Genomic DNA, 20,724 nt, shown 5'->3' with positions numbered 1-20,724 from the left:
AGTAAAATGCAAACCCTACAATTTTTGCCCGTATGAGTCGCAGCATTTCAGTACCTATTCGATAACGGTGTTTTGTGCATTGCGCAATATTTTAAACCGTTTATAAAACGCGCGGGTACCGCGAGGAAGTTTAAATTGTCTAGCCTGTCAGTGTTGTGTCCCATTGTTGGGTGAATGCCTCAACACTTTTAGGGTTCCGTTCCCAAAGGTTAAAACGGAACCATATTACCAAGACTCCATAGCTTTGCCTATAGGGATTTCATTGCTTTTAATAGAGAAACAAACAGCAGTTTTATAGGATGTTTTTGGTGAGATTATATCTATAAAATGTTGAGTTGCAGGGACTGTCATTTTTGTAAGTACCTATGTGTAAATAATTCTTATCCTTTTTTCATATAATTTGTTTTTATTAGTTTTAATTTATTTTCTTTTAGTTGTACTTAGAGTATAATGTAAAAAATATTAATATTAAGATTTTTGTGTACATAAATAAAATATAATTTTTTTTTTAAATAAAGATTCGGCTTCGATTTTACACCTGGCCGCTTGCTTGACGTCAGCGCTCCTTGGGAATGTTGTTGGTGGCTATTAACTGCCTAGAATATTCACTCATACGACATCGGTCCTGTATATTTATTATTATTTTTTATTTTTATATAATACCATCGTATTTTAGGGTCAATAATACACGTATGTACATATATGTATGATAAACTAGATAATGTTTCGTTTATGAATGTGCTCAAATATAATAGGTAAATGATCTCTATCTCTCATCGAGCGTGTTCCCGATTTCGTCCTCAGCCGTTGAGCGTCGGAGCCCAGAGTCCGCTTTTATACTGTTTCATCTCCACTTCGCGCGGTCGTCGGCATTCCTAGTTGCCAGTTTGTATGTTGTTTGTATGTTGTTATACAAGTCCTTAAAAAGGTTATATATACTATTACTATAAAGAGGTAAGCGTTTGTGACTTTGTATGTTTGAGGCGTGGAATCTGCGAAACTACCGAACAGATTTCAAAAATTATTTCACCATTAGAAGGGTACATTATCCAAGATTGCTATATATATATTTAATCTCCAAATTCCCACACAGGGCAACATCTAGTCATTTTTAACCGGAAAAGCCGGGACGTGCCGCTACTTTAAAATAAACCAAGGATAGTGTGTATGAAATGCTAAACTATATTACAATTATAAATCCATAAAAATACATTAATTAACTGACACAAATTCCAACCAAATTCAATGGACAATTAAATTTTTTTTTTTTTTTTTTTCCTCTTTATTTTTTTTTTTACAGGGCTTTTTCCTTAATGGCATGTCAGCCCTATCGTACCCTAATTAAGAGATCTACTTCTGAGAAAATATAAACACAAACTCGTAAAATTTTCTTGCAACTATCGAGTTAGGTTTTGACAATATTGACTGGGCAAGTCCCACATCATTGTAGTTTAACATTAATTCTCTCACTAGTTGATCCCTTTCACACTTATATTTAATACAATCAATGAGTATATGTTGTACATCTTCTAAAACACCACATCTTTCACAGTTAGGAGTATCTGATTTTTTCATCATAAATTTAAACTTATTACATAAATAATGACCAGAACGAAGTCTAAATGCTACTTTAATTAAATTTCTACTAAGTTTTACATTACTAAACCAAGGCACTTGAGGAGGTTGACTCTGTAGCGTTTTATACCAAATTCCTTTCTCCAATGATCTACGGTTAAAATATTCTTTCCATAAATTGTAGGTAATATTTTTGAATTTAGAAAACTTTTCTACATAATCCGGTGAAATAGTAGTGCTAGAACCACTGGTCCTTGCTTCTTTTGCTAATGAGTCAACCTTCTCATTGCCCACCAAACCTATATGAGATGGAACCCATTGCAATCTTAACTCAACATCGGTTTGAACTACTTCATACAAAAGTGCCAAAATATCGTAGGCTATCGATATACCTCTGCTATTTCCAGAGGCGCATCGAGCCAGGTGTTGAAGCGCACTTTTGCTATCAGTGAAGATGACACATCTTTGTATACCCAGCCCTCTTATGTACGATACTGCCTTTAAAATTGCAATGAGTTCAACGGACATTATAGACAGACAGGGATCGACCTTAAAACCTTCAGAGAAATTGGTGGTGCAGTCGTAAAAAGCCGCACCTGCCCCTTCATCACTTTTCGACCCGTCAGTGAACAACATGTGCCATCCACAATATTTCTCTTGGATTTCATTCATTATTTCAAACTTGAGGACACTCGCGTCGTAAGACGCTTTTGCCTGTTTGACGGCTTTTAAATTAATCTCAATCTTGTACTCTATGCTTGAGACCCAAATATTCAAAGTAAACATTTCCAGAGGAGCAGATGAATGGATAATCTCATGTTTGGTTTTTTCATAACATTCTACTAGCAGTGGTTTCTTTTTTTTCTTCCAGTATTTAAATTGACACAGAGTACTTAACTTATCAAGAAGGTTTACACTTTCGTTTTCTGAAATTGATTGAAATTTCAAACAATGTTTGTATGTCAACTGAACTCTTCTTATATACAGGGGAGGTATACTTAATTCACTCTCCATCACATGTATGGGCGTGCTCTTAAGGAAACCTCCTATGATTCTTAAAGCCTGATTTTGAACCTTGTCTAATTTTTTTAAATGTGTTTGAGCACTATTTCCAAACAAGCCACTTCCATAGTCCAGTCTGCTTCTAATAAGTGATAAATATAATTTTCGCATATGATTAGGATGTACTCCCCAAGATGACCCTGTTAGTACTTTTAAAATGTTCAAAAATTTTAAACATTTTTCGCTTACTTCATTGATATGCTTGCTCCACAGTAGTTTTTTGTCCAACCATAGTCCCAAATATTTTATACACTCGCTGGAAGATAATGTCACCGAATTTATTTTAACATTGGGTACCAGCTGCCTACGACCTCTACTGAATACACATAGTTTTGTCTTACTTGAAGATAGCTCCAATCCCAAATCATTTAAAAGAGATACGGTTACATCCAAAGCGGCTTGAATTTCATCCTCACAACAACTGAAATCCTTATGACTGAAATACAATACAAAATCATCTGCATACTGACCAACAATAACATTTTGTATTTGCTGACAAATTTTATAAGTGGCCAAATTAAATAAAAGAGGAGACAAAGGGTCACCTTGCGCTAAGCCTCTATTAGTCCATCTGGTAACCATTTTATCCTTATTTTCATTTGGCACCGACAGGTGTCTCTCGGTAAGAAACGACCACAGATAATTACAAATATTAGCCCCAATTTTAAGTTCATCAAGCAAATTAATAAGCTTTCCTATTAATATATTATTGTAGGCATTTTCTACATCAAGGAAACAAGCTAGTGTTGGTTGACTTTTAGCAAATCCTATTTGAATATAAGTGACAAGTCGTGAAAGGCAGTCTAAACAAGAATGTCCACGTCTGAATCCTACTGTATTTACGGATAGTATCGATTTTTTCTCACTGAACCATTCGAGTCTTCTTGAAATCATGGCGTGGAAAATCTTACAGATACATGAAATCAAAGATATTGGTCTTAACTTTGGATTTTCTGTCACTACACTACCTTGTTTGGGGATAGGAATTATATTAATATCCCGCCATTGACGGGGTACATGACCAGTACAGAAAATGTCATTAAAAATATTCAATAAAAACAACTTCGCATTATCAGGCATGTGAAAAATCATGGAATATGTTATTCCATCGTCGCCGGGAGCTGTATCTTTTCTTTTCAAGCAGTTTTTAAACTCACTCAACGTAAATTTAGAGTCTAACTGTGTATTATTACTCGTAATAGTAGGTTTACTTAAATATTCTCTATTAGCTACGAAATCAGGTGTAAGAGAGCATAATAACTTCTCCTTATTTTCGTCAGATATATTTGATCTTTGGTTTTGATATCCCTTAATCCAACGCATTTGCCTCCACATTTCCTGAGGAGACGTTTGCCCATCTAAATTGTCACAGAATTTCTGGTAACATCTGAACTTAGCATTTTGAATACACTTTCTGCTTTCAATTATTTTATTTTCCAATAGTGAAAGATTCGAAGGAGTAGGATTACGCCGAAATTCTTTTAGCGCTAATCTACGTTGGGCAATAACTTTAGAGAGATCAGAGTTCCAGTAGTCCCTTGGCTTAAATTTAGACTTGGGATCTGTACATACCTTCTTAAAGGGAATATGCTTATTGACGGATTCGTTGACCTTCTCAAGAAAATAATCATATTTTTCTTGAATATTTTCGAAATTGAGGTGAGGTATACAGAAAGTATCTTTTAAATGGTCCCTATAAGCCTCCCAGTTAGCACTCTTGTAATTCCTACTTTTAACAAAATGAATATGATCCTGATAACTCAAAGAAGCTTTTACAACAATATGATCACTACCTAGATTTTCGTTGCTTACTTGCCATGTATTATTAAGTGCAATGTCTGAAGAAATAAATGTTATGTCGGGTGACGATTTTTGGAGGATCCCGTTGACGAGTTTAATCCTTGTTGGACTTCCATCATTTACAGATATAAACCCGTTCTCTAGTGATGAGTCCAGAAGTTGATTTCCCCTTGTATCAGTCTTATATGACCAATTAGTATGATGGCCGTTAAAGTCCCCAGCGATTATAGTTTTCTTTGAATACAAAGAGAATATACTATCCCAATCGGAAGGGCCAGTAGCGACAGTTTGCGGGCAGTAGATAGAAAACACATTTTCCAAAGAACTACAGTTAAGAATTTTGATATGCAAAATTTCTATGTCCGAGTTAGTTAAGTTCAAAGGACATACCTGTACTGAAATCGATTTGTGAACTATGATGGCAACTCCTCCATAGGTATCAGGCCGATCCCTTCTGTAAATATTATATCCGTGGATCTTCAAACAGGCTTCAGGCTCTAACCATGTTTCACTCAAAATGGCTATGTGTATTTTTTCTTGTTGCAATAATGTTTCAAAACTTGCCAATTTGGGTCTGAGGCTTTGTGCATTCCACTGTAATATATTAATAGTAAAATTTTTAATAGGTCTATCCATTAAAAAGTTTAAAAATTTTGCCTAACATCTCTCCATCGGTAAACATATCCTTTAAAACAACTTTACATTGTTCAACAATCAACTGAAGCAACAAAAAAATTTTTTCTCCCACCGAAACATTAGACAATAATATATCTTTAAAACGTTCAAAAATTATTCTAAACTTTGATCTTCTTTCTTGCTGAGTTGCTCGTTGTGATTCCTGTTTTTTATTATTACCCATTTCGACTTCCTCGAATTCCATAGAACATTTTTCCGTGTTGCAAAGATTTCCCTTCGTTTCTTCCTTTTTTTTATTCTTTTTGTCGTTTTTCTTCTTATTATATGAGGCAGGAGTTTCTTCACTATCTAGTCGCGTTTGCTGGACCATTGTTTTAGCCCCTACAACATTGCTATAAGTATTTTGAGAAGTACCGGAAATTGGGACAGAGGCAGGCTGTGAGGCGCTGGTGTCCATACCAGTTGCTTGTGCAGGGGTCGGTTCCATTTCCCAGTTTATGATCTCAGACTCCGACTCTTCTTTCTCCGCCATCTCTTCTTTATAAATAAGTAATGCCTTTCTATACGTGGTATTATTCTTACTCATAATAGAGCGAATCAATTTCTCTTTTTGGTAAATGGGGCATATTTTGTCTAGGGCCAAGTGGGAACCTTTACAATTGGCACATGAAAATTCTTTAATTTCACAATTTTCATGGTTCTCTCCACATTTAGGGCAAACAATTTTCTTCGTGGGACAGAACTTGACTACATGTCCAAATTTCCAGCACCCGGAACATTGAGTTACAGGGAATATATAGGTATCAACCTTGAATCTACATCCATATGCTGTTATATATGGGGGTAAAATGGTTCCTTTAAAACATAGTCTTATTGTTTCACTCGGTACCCATTTTCCATCTGCGTCAATGCGATTTAAACGTTTAATTGAGACAACTTCTGCTGAAGATTCTACAACATCCACTAAATCTTTTTCTGTCATATCTAAATCAACATTTTTCACAATACCATAACAAAAACTGGTTTCCGTAGTCATCTGACATCTACATCCCATATTAAGTATTTTTTGACAACCTAACAGTTTTTCTGCCGTCTCTTCGTCTTCTACTTGAATGAGAACCTTATAGGGGCTTTTATATTTTATTCTCAAAATATTTGAAATATTCTCACCTCTCAGCAACTTTGCCATAGCCATTTGCTTAGGTAAAATCTCCAAAGAAGTAATACATACTTCATATCTTTCAATATATTGCGATTCTCCTCTTGATGGTTCAACTTGGCCCTTGTGGGAGTTACTCCTCAGTAAACGCTTCGCTGCCCTCTTTCTGCGGGTAACAGTTTGGAAACCTTCCTCACTATTACTTTCATCTTCCCTAGTCTTCCTTTTCTCAGTATTCCTGAAGTTTGAGTCATCCCATTCTATCTCTTCAACAACATCACTTTCCTGCCTGCTCGTTTTTTCTTGAACTTCCAAACTTCTATTCAATTGTATGTCGCCGTCACTATTATTTTCCATAGCTGAAGGTAGTTTTATATTACGCCACAAAAACGATAACAGACCCGATGTACGTGCACACTCAACGCAGCGCTGAGCGCAACTGGACAATTAAATAAAATGACATTTAAATAGGTCCAGAATTTTAGTGGCCAGTATTTTACACACTCCGTCTTGATCGTTTTTTTTCTAACGCGATTAATCTATTACATAATCTGTAGCCTTACGAGTTAAAATATCAAGAAGGGTCAGAGATCACGGGTAGCTTTCACTTTTTGTTTTTTTTTTTTATGCTGACCATTGAATCCATACATACCGATAGAGTTTGTATACCAATCTGACTCGTGTATATTCGTTTTCCATAGACTGCACTTTTCACTTGCATCCGATGAAGGAAAACATCGTGAGGAAACCTGCACACTGGTTGACAGTTTAGTTCACTAGTTTGTATGCGACCACCTTCCACTAGATGGAGGTAAGTAGTCGTAATAGTCATGTCAGATGCCTTTAGGCGACTTGAATAAAATCTGACACCAGTGTTAGCAATAACACACTCGATTTGATTATGAGTAATAAATGCAAAAGTCTGTATGTTTGTTATACTCGCTTTCACAGCTAAACCGCTGGGACGATTTTGATGCTATTTGGAATAGAGCTCATAAAGAGCTAGCATTTGCCCGCAGCTTCGCCTGCGTGAATTTCTCACGGGGATATTTATTTTTCCGGGGATAAAAGGTAACCTAAGACCTTTGCCATACTTCAAACTACATGTATGCAAAATTTCAAGAAAATTGTTTTAGTACATAGAGCGTGAAGAGTTAACAAACAAAATTACTTTCTCATTTATAATATTGGTCAGGAATTGTAATTAATCTCCGTAGTTTTATAGGAAAATGGGTCTAGAATTGATATAGTGATAGCCGAACAAAGCAATCATATAAATAAAAGAAACTTGCGGTCTAATTTCACTTACGTACGATACCTTAAAAATTAGAGGTAATTAGAACGAGCGTAATTTTTACGTCTTGACAGAATGTCTGTATTATTCATTCGCTTTACAAAAAGCTTAATTATATGAAGCTGATATTCGCCAACGGAATTCTGACGAGACGTAAAGATTACGCTCGCTATAATAAGAACAAGAAATGATAAATCATTTGAATAATGAATCTGTGACATTTAATTAATATGTAGAAGCATTGGATGCAAAAGCTGCCCGTATTATTCAAGACATAAATAATTTATTTGGCGGTAAAATTGTTAAGTGGCAGACATTTCTTTTTCCAATTAGTAAATTACGATGTATTCATGTCATATTTAACATACTATGTAAGTACGTGCAATATTATGAACGGAGACGCCAAATTTATGTATAATTAACATATGTTTACATTTTGTCTACTAATCCATAATTCCATACTAAGTAATATTATAAATGTCAGTCTATCTGTCTTATGCGCTTTCACGGCTAAATCGCTGGATCGATTTCAATGAAATTTTTTTATGCACGTAGTTAAAGACCCCCGTACAAACTGAGGCTACATTTTTTTCAAAAATAACACCTATTAGACTATAATTGGGGGTGAAAGTTTGCTCTTTGTACTTTTTCCCTTGCACTTCAGGTAAATACAAGCGGGCGAAGCCACGTACAAAAGCTAGTATGTAATAAAATCGGCTAAGTGCGAGTCAGACTCGCGGACTAAGGGATCCGTACTACGTATCTACAATTTGTAAGTCATAGCGGCAACTAAAATAGTATCTATGAAAATTCCACCTGTTTATGTTTCATGTTCATGAGACACAGCCTGGTGACAGACGGACAGACAGCGGAGTCAGAATAGTATAACTCATTTGGAACGGAACTTTAAAAATTTACAACATTATATATGAAGCTAGCTAAATGGATGAATAAAATTATTATACTCGTATGTTTACATAAATTAGTCTACAAATATTTAAAAAATATTGTAATCACTTATTGAAATATGGTGGCAGAAATTCGAAATATATAGATACAATTATTAGCTAATTATATACATATATATAATGTCATCATTATCGTTAGCATAATTTTAAAATTTGGCAAGAAATATGTGACAATAAATGTTTTTATTATACGTTGTTATATTTTTTTTCGCTACAAGACTGTTTAATATATTACGTCATTCCAAAAAATATATACTATGACTACCTCGGTGGCGCAGTGGTAAAGTTCTTGCCACTGAACCGAGAGGTCCCAGGTTCGATCCCCGGTCGGGTCATGATGGAAAATGATCTTTTTCTGATTGGCCCGGGTCTTGGATGTTTATCTATATATGTATTTGTTATAAAATATAGTATCGTTGAGTTAGTATCCCGTAACACAAGTCTCGAACTTACTTTGGGGCTAGCTCAATCTGTGTGATTTGTCCTAATATATTTAATATATTTATACTGGGGCCAGATTTAATTAAAGTCTAAGCTTTTTACTAGCTATTTAAGTCCCACTGTTGGGTAAATAGCCTACCCCAAATTCTTCCACGCATGCCTGTCCTTCACGACGGATACAGGAAGAGAGGAAAGCCTTTGGACATCTCGTCGGATGAGTTAAAAAGATTCGACGAGAAAATGCATGAGAAGAAAGAAAGAAAGAAAAAATATCTTGACTGCTTTACGATGTTGAAAAATACAAGTTGCACCAAAACGTTTTTCGTGTGTTTTCGTGTGTCAGTCAATGGCTATCAGGTCCTTGTATCCTCAGAACACCAGCCACTCCCCACTGGCAGTAGGACAACTAACACTTGTCTACATATTAACCATATTTATTATTATAAGATCTGTCAATGTTTTTTTCCTGTTCCTTCTAACCTAAATTTCCAATACTTTGATCGATTCTATGAAAGACTTTTGATTCGAATAGATGTGTGTGTATCCGAGGGTTTTCTAGGTTACTTCCTGTTAAGCGTCCTAACCCTAGGATCGCTTTCCTACTTCTTGTTCTTCTTCACTTGGCACTGATGGTCTTCAGCATCAAGAAAATTGACAGATTGTAATAACAGCGCGGCCGCAGCGGTCGCAACGCTCTGAGAACCGCCCTTTAATTAGTTTGTGTGACGGAAACGTTAATTATCACGTACTGTTTCACTAGTTAGTTTACTAGTCAACTATCTACCACACGGTTCACTGGAATCCTGATTGTACACTTACCTAACTTATTACTTAATAGCACTTTAGCGACTTCGTCAGCGTAAAATAGTTACTTCTGACAGGATAATTACCTATATTTTTTGTGATTAATGTGATTACTAATTTGTAGGACCAATATTTTTGTGTCCAATTAAGTGGTATTTTCAACACGATTTTCATATGAACGTTCAACACCCCCTTATAGTATTTAGGGGTTGATTTTTGAAAAAAGTTAGGCAATTTTTTTCAAAAATCAACCCCTAAAATCGATCTTTAAGTATTTACATACCACATTTTCATGAAGCATGAAGCATTAGCCGTGAAAGACGTACAGACAAACAGAAAGACTTTATAACATTACAGACTTTACAATATTAAGTATGGAAGTATGAATGTCCATTTGAGACAGATTGCGTGACAAACAGTGAGTTGCACCAGTCAATTTTGACGTTAACTTTAATGCCGGCTCCAGTCCAGCTCGACAGTTCGCTAAACAGTTCGCCTCACTTTCACGGATTCGATATACATAGCTGATCTTTCATTGCGGTAAATTAAAAAGCACTCGTACAAATTACGCAATGTTCGCGCATTCGCGTGGGCGCGTGTCCGAGTTCGGTGACATTGTGGAGGAAAAGTAAAGCACACCAATTTGTCTAAACGCCGCCAAAGTTGACTGAATTTATAACAAAATTCCACAACAAGTTAAAGATCAGAATTTAAATTTATATAAAAAGCACCTCAGGTCCTTGCTGATTGATAAATGTTATTATAATTTGAACGATTTTTTTAATGATAGATTTAGATAAAAATTTTGTCAATTTAGTTACTTTTATTTGTTCGATTTTATTTTGCACGCTCTCCATTTATATTTGCATACCCGTGGACGGTGAAACATGTAGCATTAAACTTTTCTTTTAACACCACATTGTAAAAACATGTAAACTCATGTTTTTGGAGCAAACTCTGTTATTTGTTATGTACCAAATAAACGTTTATTTAATTCTTTCCTATGTAGACAAGTTTACAGTTTTGATGATCCGTTAAAATTCGGTCCAGTGAAATTCGCGATCTCGCGAGAGTTGATAAAAATACCGCAATGTCATAGGCCACGGGCGACATTATAGAAAAGTATTGTGTAAGACCTGCAGGCTTACTCTCGAATCACAATCCCAATATACGATCACAATCTGAATGCAATAAACGTCATTTGGCACTCTTGAATTTAACACTAGCGCCACATTGGTGCGGATATTGAGTGAACTCAATTTCATTGGGTTCGATTCACAGACCATTTTAAGGTTAAATGGTATGTGGTTTGAGTTTAGATACAACAGATATAAAACCTGCATTGAAAGAGCATTAAACGTTTTCTCTCTCTCTTTGTTCATCTTTACGTGTTCACGGTTTCGTTCGGAGCTGTGACGCCTCAAAGACCAAGGGTTAGCATAAAAAAATTGCCATTAAATTTGGAATATTCGGCTATGATTTTACAACCGTCCGTCCGCCTGAGGTCAACGCTCTGTGAATGGTATCGTTGTCTATTAGCTGTTAAGGCTTTGTGTCCCTTCGTCGCCTCGTACGATATCCACGGGAGGATATGGAGTGGTTTTCATCTGTACTAATACTAGCGGCTCGTACCGGCTTCGCTCGGGTACCCGAATGTACCCGAAGACACATCTAAATTTTACACCTAAATTTTCCTTCGGAATCACACTATCTAATAAAAATCCCGCAACAAAATTCGATGCGGGGTTTTAAAGAGACAGACAGCAGGACGAGGCTTATGATTAGAGCATAGATAAAAGAAATATGCCTCCTTGAAGAAATTGTTATGAATTTTGGTACCGGGTAGAATATAACCTGTAAAGAACATAATAGGGTACTTTTCATCCCGAAATTCCCACCAGAGCGAAGCCCCAGCGCGCAGATAGTATTGCATATTTTCAACAATTTTCCTGTACCCTATTTAAAACATTTTCCCTTGATTGACTGTTAAATCTGCGCGAAATTCGTGTTCGTCGGCTTCAGTAATCGTTGTATTATTATTGCAAATCTAAAACTATACAAGAATATACGTAGACAATACATAAGAGAATGATTATGTTGGTATATCAATTAATTTTAATGATCCATTATGTAAGATATCGTTAGTATAGTATATATATCCCGTCTCGTGACTGCTCATCACGATATGGTGATACAGTGGAACATACTATGTCGTTTATGATCATTATTATTTAGGGTCATGGTTGGGGTTATGAACACGCATCATCGCAAATATAGTATATAATGCACATAATAAAAATACATGTACAGTTACAATAATGAAAATTATACATACGCGCAAATGGCGGCCTTATAGGTACCCGTGAGCAATATATTTATTACTACACTAGCGCCACCAACATATTATTGTCAATTTCTTTTAAACAGAAGTTAAATTTTAAATATCTGGCACGGACTAATTAAAAAGTGTTGTACTGCACTGTAGCTATAAATTGGACACAGTTGCCACAATCTACTAAACTGAATACGGTGGCCACTAAAGTCAGTTTAGTAAATTGTGACTACATATTGTACAATAGAAAACTATATTACTTTTTAATTAAATCCTTTATACATATAGTATAATTTGTCCGAGCTAGATTTTTTAAATTAGCTTTTATTTAAAAAGAAAGTGCGCTCGGTACACTCTTAATAACCCTTTAGAGAATTGCAGAAAAAAATAAAAGGTTTTAAAATATGAGCATTTAATCTTACACATACAAAATTACGAATATAATACGTATATCTATTTATCTAAAAATATATATACATATTTACAATGCACTTGTGACCCGTCCCGTAAAAACAATACACACAAACACATTATACACACTTAAATCTTCTTCTGGAATCGCAATGTCTATTGGTGAAAAGCATACAAAAATCCGTCCGGTAGTTTTTGCGTTTACCGCGTCTTAAAGACAGTTTGACGCGACACGACTTCTTTTTATAATATGTAAGGGTTGTTAGGCAAGAAAATAGCAAGAATACAATACATTAGATGTCCCATCTCTACGGGGTGGAAACAGCACTAATGCCGTGCTGTGATTGGCCGACGGCCCGTGCCATTCCGTGGAATTGTCATGTCATTCTGTATTATATCCAAGTTTATATGTAGATATATTGTAATTATTAATATTTTTAATGAGAATTATTTAATTATTAATATTTTTGAATAATTTATATGTGAGATATATATTTGTTAATTGACGTCCAAAATCAAATTCAAATCATTTATTCAGAAATTAGACCTTCACAGGCAATTTTTGTCGTAATTTTTTAGTAATTTTTTTAGTAGTTTAAGTATTTTTTGACGCAATAAGTGATGTATATCACCCTAAATTGAATAAAGAAATTTGAATTTGTAATTGAGATAAAGTATCAGTTTCATTTACAGTTCCCTAATAGGATATTATATGAAATTATCAACACATTCCCTATTTAATTGCCACAGTTAATTGCCAATTGTTTTTCAACTTGATACCTCTACGCGTTGTTGAGAAGGTTCTTGACATTGACAGACGGTCAACGAAGTGATTTGCCGTACGAGTACCGCTTGAAGTACTCACCCTAAAAAGTGTATCTCATGTGATCAGATCACAGCGCACGCAATTGCGAAGAGAACGGTCTAAATGCTCTTCTGAAACACGTAATTCATTTCCTTATCCACAAGCAGGAAAGCACGAACCAAGGTAATGAGGGGCAGTTACAATCGTAGCTTCATTTGTGTTACGTACCATTAGTTTACAAATATGGCTTTGCAAATAGTGGACACTTCTTTACCTGACAGTGGAGTTAAATCAACATGATACCTTCGGAGAACTGTTTTGTTAAAGAGGAACCACAAATTCCCTTATATTTTGAGTTTTGCAAGTAAAAGATAGACTGGTAGATTTGCGGGAAAAGGGTTCCGTAAGTACGCACTGCGTTGTCCATGTTTCTGTATGTCTGTCATGAATCAAGAACGCATACTAGTTTCAGTATCACGTTGAAATTTCAGTTGTGAAATAATCAAACTATAAGCGCATATTTTCCGATTTCTCAAAGTATTTAAAAGTAACACGGTACGTTCGAATGAAAGCGTATAATCGGTCAAACAAAATCGATTGGTTAAACTGGTACCTCTATTCGTTCAAGATTTCGCATTTTCAATGTCAATGCTACGACAATATTCTTGGAGACCATAACCAAATACACAGTTTATTCAAAGACGCCATCTTTTTTTATGCTTTTATTTAGTTTCACCTGTCTCTGTTGCCCTACAGAGTTTTACGTTTTCCACGTCGCTTCAGTTTCCATGCATCTTAGCCCACGTAAATTTACACGGGAACATTTATATTTATATTTATTTTTTTAATCGAATCCTATGAATCCATAAGTACTTCAAGGAATATATGCAAAAAAAAAAAAAACAAGAATATTGGTAGATTAAATCGATAGATTAAATAAACTAGTATTGAAAACTTACCGATACAATTGCTTTTTCTCAAAACAAAACGGTAGCGATAGTTGATTATCGAGCGGCAACACTAATAAAGTCGACCGCATATAAAGTAACCCTGCATGGGTCGTTATGCCGTAAGTAACAGAGATGAGTTTGCTATGAATTTGGGTAGCTGGATGGGCTGTTAACTGTACAATAATATTATTATTCTTACAAAGACTTCGTCGCTTCAACTTTGATTAAAATAACTTAGCAATCGTCTTGAGATTGTTCCCTTGTTATCGTAAACTTTTACGAAAACATTCGATCGGAGTTTATAATAAGGAGGTGTTCAGTTTAGCGCACCATTTCGAATAGCACAAGGTTCCGTTTTTTCTGTCGTTGTTGTCGTTTTTTGTTAGGTAGATAAGACTGAGATAGAATTGACGACCTCGGTGGCGCAGTGGTAAGGTTCTAGCCACTGAACCGAGAGGTCCCGGGTTCGATCCCCGGTCGGGTCATGATGGAAAATGATATTTTTCTCATTGGCCCGGGTCTTGGATGTTTATCTATATATGTATTTGTTATAAATTTAGTATCGTTGAGTTAGTATCCCATAACACAAGTCTTGAACTTACTTTGGGGCTAGCTCAATCTGTGTGATTTGTTCTAATATATTAATTTATTTATTTAATTACATCGTGTACATTGTGAAAATATATGTCTATATATTTTTTCTCAATCTACACGATGTACGTCGTCGTCGACGTCGTCTTTCGTCTCATACAAGATTAGCTTTTAGTTGAATTTCCCGCAGGAACAGTTATTTTTCCGAGATGAAAAGTACCTGAGCGCGTTTTGGTGGTTTCACATGTTTATTTTTGTATACTAATTGACCATGTACTTTGTTAAGCCTACTATTATTAAACAAAATGTAAGATACAATAATGGTAAGCCTATTTGACATGATAGGGACCAACACTCTTTAAATTCGTTTCTTACGCCATTTCTTCTCAGCAGTGGTCGTTCCGAAACGCCTGTCGTTTTTTGACAAATATAAAACTTACTATGACTCTAACGCCTACTTTTGTTTTTATGTAAATATATTCAGTGTACAGATTTTTTTTTATAAAATTTGACGTGAAGGTATAATTTCTGAATGAATGATTTCATTTTGATTAGTGAATTTTCTCTGTCTTTGAAGTGGCTTTGCCTACCCCGTACGGGTGAGAGAAATGATAATTTATTGGTTAACTACTTGTTGGTGGTTTATTTGTAGAAGCAATTCAAATAGGTGCTATTCCAAATGGTGCGCTAAACGGTATATCTAAGAATAACAAACTTATTTAATATTGTTGGAAGATATCAAAATTTCTTCGCAATTCGACGGTTTCTTCCTCAGCCATGAAGCGTCAGAATCAGAATTCAGGGTCTTTAGCATCCTTAATTGTCACAACATTGGCACGCATCATCCTTGGCGACATCAAGCCAGCACTTCTTGTGTGTGACATCGGGCGGGGCCAGGCGTGAGCAGCATAGACAGACTGCCTAATTTGCCACATAAAGTGGTAAAACAAAATGGCGGTTACCTCTCAAAATAAGCGTAATATCCAGAAATGTTACGCAGTTGAGGTCAGAATGCGGAACCGGTTTGCCCTTGCAAATACAGGCGAGCACACAAGCGTTTTCATATACTTCAATCAATCAATCACATCGTTTATTTGTGAGAACAGGTACATTAATTATTATATTTTACATTACAGGTAAATAAATAAATAAATGAGAACAAACCACACATATTGAGCTAGCCCCAAAGTAAGTTCGAGACTTGTGTTATGGGATACTAACTCAACGATACTATATTTTATAACAAATACATATATAGATAAACATCCAAGACCCGGGCCAATCAGAAAAAGATCGTTTTCCATCATGACCCGACCGGGGATCGAACCCGGGACCTCTCAGTTCAGTGGCAAGAACTTTACCACTGCGCCACCGAGGTCGTCAAAAACAGGTACATTAAGTATTAGACTTTAAGTATTATATTTTATTAATTCCTGTAGTTCAGTTATAACATGTTATGCAATTATGCAAATTGAATTATTAAATAACTAGCTTTTTGTCCGCGGCTTCGCCTGTGTAAATTTCCCACGGGAATAGTTATTAATCCGGGAAGACAAAGGAGGACAAAGGGTAGCTTCCCTTTGTCCTTCCCCTCACGTCAAACTACATGTATTCAAAAATTTTCAAGAAGATTGGTTGTGATTAGAGAGTTTTAAGAGGTAACAAACAAATTTACTTTCGCATTTATAATATTAGCTAGGATAGGATTAGGATTAATTAAGGTTAAGAGCGGAAAAGGACGGAAAATAAGTAAAGTGTAACATAAAACCTTTTGTATCTGCCTGTACGAAGGTATCTCAGAAATCAGCGTCTCTGGAGGTCATTAACATTTAGTTCCGCAGTTATTATTATTAATACTTTTATAAAAGTTATCTCCTTTTTTATTATTATTAAATTATTAAATTTATTATTAAATTATTTTTTTTATTATGTGCATTATGCAAATTTTTGCATTTGCTGTCTTTTGAAATATTTCGATTTATATAATCCATATCCATATTTCTGTTTGTCCGCGACTTCGTTTCCGTGACAATTACGTTGACGAGACGCGCAGGGAATGAAGGGACAGACAGAAAGCGGGAAGCGAAAACCAACATAATATTGTGCAGTCGCCGTTGTCATCATAACTATGAAAATACTAAATTACTTTATTTCCTTAAGCGAAAACGTATTATAATTAGTGTTATGTAATAAGTTCCCACGCTAATTTGATATTGCACAGAATAATTGACGTCCTAGCAAGTTTCCTTACTTTTTTGGAGTTGGTTAATTAAGAAACGGCGCAATTGCAAATTCTTTGTCTTTTTCTCAGTTCGGTACACATTAAAGTACCTACAGTTATAAAGTTTAACTATTAACCCGTTAGAACAGATATGTTTGGCAAAGGCTACATCATAAGGAAGAAGAATAACTACTAACCCAATATGGATCTAGTCTGATACTATTATTATAAAGAGGTAAGCGTTTGTGAGTTTGTATGTTTGAGGCGGGTAATCTCCGAAACTACCGAACCGATTTCAAAATTTTTTTCACCATTACAAATGTACATTATCCAAGATTGCTATAGGCTATAAATTCCCACGGGAGCGAAGCCCAGGGCATCATCTAGTCTGAAATAAAATTATTCTTTTAATTTCAAATTGCAATTATTTCTCTGTAGCCCTTTGTAGGGCATTGTAGGGCGTGGCAACATGACGGAGAATGAACTAAGACCTTTAGCAATGATCTTTATACCATTGTTACCATACCCAGATTAGGTACTTACTATGAGCTAAACAATATTTTTAAGAACCTGAGGTCTTTAACGACAATTAAAACTACTTACAAAATATATTGTTTCCGAATATGTAAAATTCCGAAAATTAGAACCTACTAAGGGGACTTTGGGCCTCAGTTCTGGGGGCACGGGAGTGTTCCCGCCAAGCCAAACGAAGCGCAAGGAAACCTACCTTTTCTCGAAACTCGAATTTCTCGGCAGTTTTGCTATTTTTTTTAGTAAATTTCATAGGCATTCGTTATCTTATAACTAGAATGTAGATAATGTGATGTTAGGTCTGATAAAGTTAGGGCGTATATATCAAGAATCTTGACTCTGACCACCAATCTGACCACTTTTTCATACATTTTGACTTAAGTGTAGAGTTGTGAAGCAAACTAGTGTCGTTTTTGCAACATTTTTACATGAAAATGTGTTTGGTGGGATTATTATTATAAGGTGTTATTTAACTTTCCCTATCAGGGCTTTTATACAATGCCAGTTTGTCGGTTTGGATTCCATGATAATGTATTATTATAGGATCGTCTCCCGTGGGAACTCCTCAACGGTTTATTGCACAGGTATGATTTTTTTTGTCACGCGTTGTGTGCTACGAGATCTCATTGTCGATAAAAGCTTTTGTCCACCGTTGAGGATTTCTCTCGTCGGGTGTCATTCCTAGGTGCACAATCAAGTCATACTTATCGGAATAATGCATTATCATCCAAACTACACGCGTGTACAAAATTACAGCTTAATCGTTTGAAGATATCTGCTTCAAAATTGGGTTACCAGATTCCACCCGAACATAATTTACATGCATTGCAAGGCTTTTAATAAACGACTAAACTCCCGTCTCTATTATTCTGCCTTCTCTTTTCAATGCGGTTTAATTGTTGGACACAATTAAAACACATCTAATAATTATGAAGTTCTACAGGTAAAGATATCTAGTTCCTAAGATAATATTACTCTTGGCACGTCACATACAATTACTAATGTGTTCTGAATAAAACATAAAAATATTTTTGAATACTACATTTTAATAAGCATCGTCCATTTTACTTGTAGTTGTATGCATTTTTTCATACTGAACCCTTCTTCTTTTGTTTAAGGACAATATTCTTTGGACATAAGGGTCTTTACTTAGAATTTTCTTAACATCACTAGCGTCTATCACCGTTCTTACTACCGGAATCATTTTTGGTGGTTTTGTGGTCACTTCTAGCTTAACCTCAAGTGTTGTGTTTCGATTATCTTTCTTCTCAAGACTGTCTAGTAGCTTATCGAAATCTTTATTAGCACTCCTCAGCGACTTTTCTCTGAGCAAATAACTTTCTAGTTTAGTCACCAATTCTTTTTGTCTTGTGAAAATCTGTGATATCATTCCGTGCATATCGAAGGCCGTTTTACCAATATCATCATATTTTTCACCACTTATAAAAGGCGTGGCATCGTTTATATTACTATCATCAATTATAATGTCACTGTCTATAGTGTTGTTATCCAAATCATACTCTTTTTTATTATTTATATCACCTCTCATGGGAACATCACGAGTTTCGAAACCAATTGCAACTTTTGGTATTTGGAAATGCGTTTTCTTCCTTTTCATACTAAATCCGTCTAATTTTTTCATCGTTTTGTTATAGTCCGCCCCTAAAAACGGCCAAAGAGATCGTGGAGGCATGTCTTTTTGCTCATTTTTGTCTATTTTATCTACTTTTTCTTTTTTATCAATTTTGTCTTCTTTGTAAATATGCTCTGTTTCATTGCCGATTCGAAGAGCCTGTTTTTTATCAAAATGTTCTTCCTTTGTCGTTTTTATTGTTGTTTCTTTTATTGTCGTCTTTATATCTGGCACTTTCTTTGTCGTTTTTATTTGTATCTGTTTCTTTGTCGTCTTTATTACTGTGTCTCTCTTTTTTGTCCTTTCTGTCTCTTTCTTAGTTGTCTTTATGACCATCTCTTTTTTTGTATTCTTAGCGTTTATATCACTCTTTTTAATTGCTTTTATCGTTGCGTGACGATGTTTCTTGAATGTCGTGTGATTAGATGATTCTATACCAATTCTTGTTGATTGAAACATTCTTCTGTGTGTACGTGTAGAAACAGCTGTGGAGATAAATTCGGCCACATTTACTCTGGACTTTGCTGGAAAATAAAAATCCCTCCCGCTCCCAGTTTCATCCCCATCGCTCGTCCCGCTACTAGTATGGTCAGCAATGCCGTTGCCGAAACATGTATATTTTTGTTGCTCGTTTCGTACACCGTGCCAAAGCGTGGCCATAGTGTTACCCCCGAGTGTGGCCCACCCTAGAATGGGACCACTTCATATCCTCTCATAGATGTCGTATGAGGCGACTGAGGCAGCCTTTGCGGCTGCTATCAGCTGCAAAGGCTGCCTTAGTCGCCTCGTCTCAATAGTTGCGTTCCTAAAGAGACGTCAGGCAGGCCAGCACCAGGGTAGTAATCACGGCCGAATTTTCAAAATTTTAAGGCTTATATTTTACGCCTATTCCGGACGTTTGGGTTTTAGAGAATAAAATCTAGTCTTATTAAGTCTAATAAAATGAAATAAAAACTTACACGAAGAATTCACGGAATAAACCAATAGCAAAATAGCGAAAAGTGGTAACATTTCCATAATAAAATATCCATAGACGTTATTAGATGGAATGTTTTATTGGTATTAAAATTCACATAAAATTAGTTTCAAGCTATAAAAAGTTGTTATACTTCTACTTTACATGATTGTTAAGATGATTTTGTGTTTATAATAAACCAAAATGTTTACAGCAATTGTTTTTTTCACGAGTTTTCAATTTGTTTCACGTGTCTTGTCTGTCTGTAATTAGGTATATTCTGTAATTATTATATCTTGCAAGTCATTTGACCTACTTCTAGTTGTCCTACAGAGTTGAAAATTCCCACGTCGTCGCTTCAGTTTCCATGACAATGCATTATTACCAGCATCCAGAAATATCTTCTAACGAAGAAACTCTTCAAAGGCACGAGCTTGATTGTTGTTGTCACGCGTTAAATGCAACAAGATTGAAAATTAAACAGAACTAGCTTTTATCCGCGGTTTCGTCCCCGTCAATTTCTCACGGGAAATGTATAACTTCCCGGAATGAAAAA

The 20,724-nt window shown here is 35.5% G+C and overlaps 4 protein-coding genes across 17 annotated transcripts in view; 1 reads left to right on the top strand and 3 right to left on the bottom strand.

Moving 5' to 3' along the window:
* The window catches only part of Invadolysin (invadolysin), a 64,008-nt gene that overhangs the window by 11,412 nt on the left and 31,872 nt on the right, over positions 1-20,724 (top strand). The window contains exon 2 of one of the 13 annotated variants that reach the window (XM_053766609.1): positions 15,965-16,016. The exons of the other annotated variants lie outside the window; for them this stretch is intronic. The gene's annotated coding sequence lies outside the window, so the exon portion shown is untranslated. The remainder of the gene's footprint in view (positions 1-15,964; positions 16,017-20,724) is intronic. 13 annotated transcript variants of the gene reach the window in all.
* Positions 1,268-3,292, bottom strand: LOC135310015 (uncharacterized). The gene has a single exon (XM_064436936.1). The coding sequence runs from the start codon at positions 3,217-3,219 to the stop codon at positions 1,351-1,353; it is 1,869 nt and encodes a 622-aa protein (XP_064293006.1). The 5' UTR covers positions 3,220-3,292; the 3' UTR covers positions 1,268-1,350.
* LOC128682098 (uncharacterized) lies at positions 2,428-6,668 on the bottom strand. Its single transcript, XM_053766610.2, has 2 exons — positions 4,828-6,668; positions 2,428-3,073 (listed from the first exon to the last, which is right to left on the bottom strand). Exon 1 carries the CDS (start codon positions 6,587-6,589, stop codon positions 5,066-5,068), a length of 1,524 nt encoding a protein of 507 aa, XP_053622585.1. The 5' UTR covers positions 6,590-6,668; the 3' UTR covers positions 2,428-3,073; positions 4,828-5,065.
* On the bottom strand, positions 18,607-20,332 carry LOC128682099 (uncharacterized). Of its 2 annotated transcripts, none has more exons than XM_053766612.1 (2): positions 20,173-20,332; positions 18,607-19,698 (listed from the first exon to the last, which is right to left on the bottom strand). In XM_053766612.1, exons 1-2 carry the CDS (start codon positions 20,228-20,230, stop codon positions 18,626-18,628), a joined length of 1,131 nt encoding a protein of 376 aa, XP_053622587.1. In that variant the 5' UTR covers positions 20,231-20,332; the 3' UTR covers positions 18,607-18,625. The 2 variants fall into 2 exon arrangements, with proteins under 2 accessions (XP_053622587.1, XP_053622586.1); XM_053766611.1 differs by having other exon boundaries at positions 18,607-19,737; positions 20,173-20,310.

This window comes from Plodia interpunctella, chromosome 29 (genome assembly GCF_027563975.2).
Source record: "Plodia interpunctella isolate USDA-ARS_2022_Savannah chromosome 29, ilPloInte3.2, whole genome shotgun sequence".
Taxonomy (NCBI): Eukaryota; Metazoa; Arthropoda; class Insecta; order Lepidoptera; family Pyralidae; genus Plodia; species Plodia interpunctella.
The sequence above is the reverse complement of the archived record's forward strand: the minus strand, read 5'-3'. Positions and strand labels throughout refer to the sequence as shown.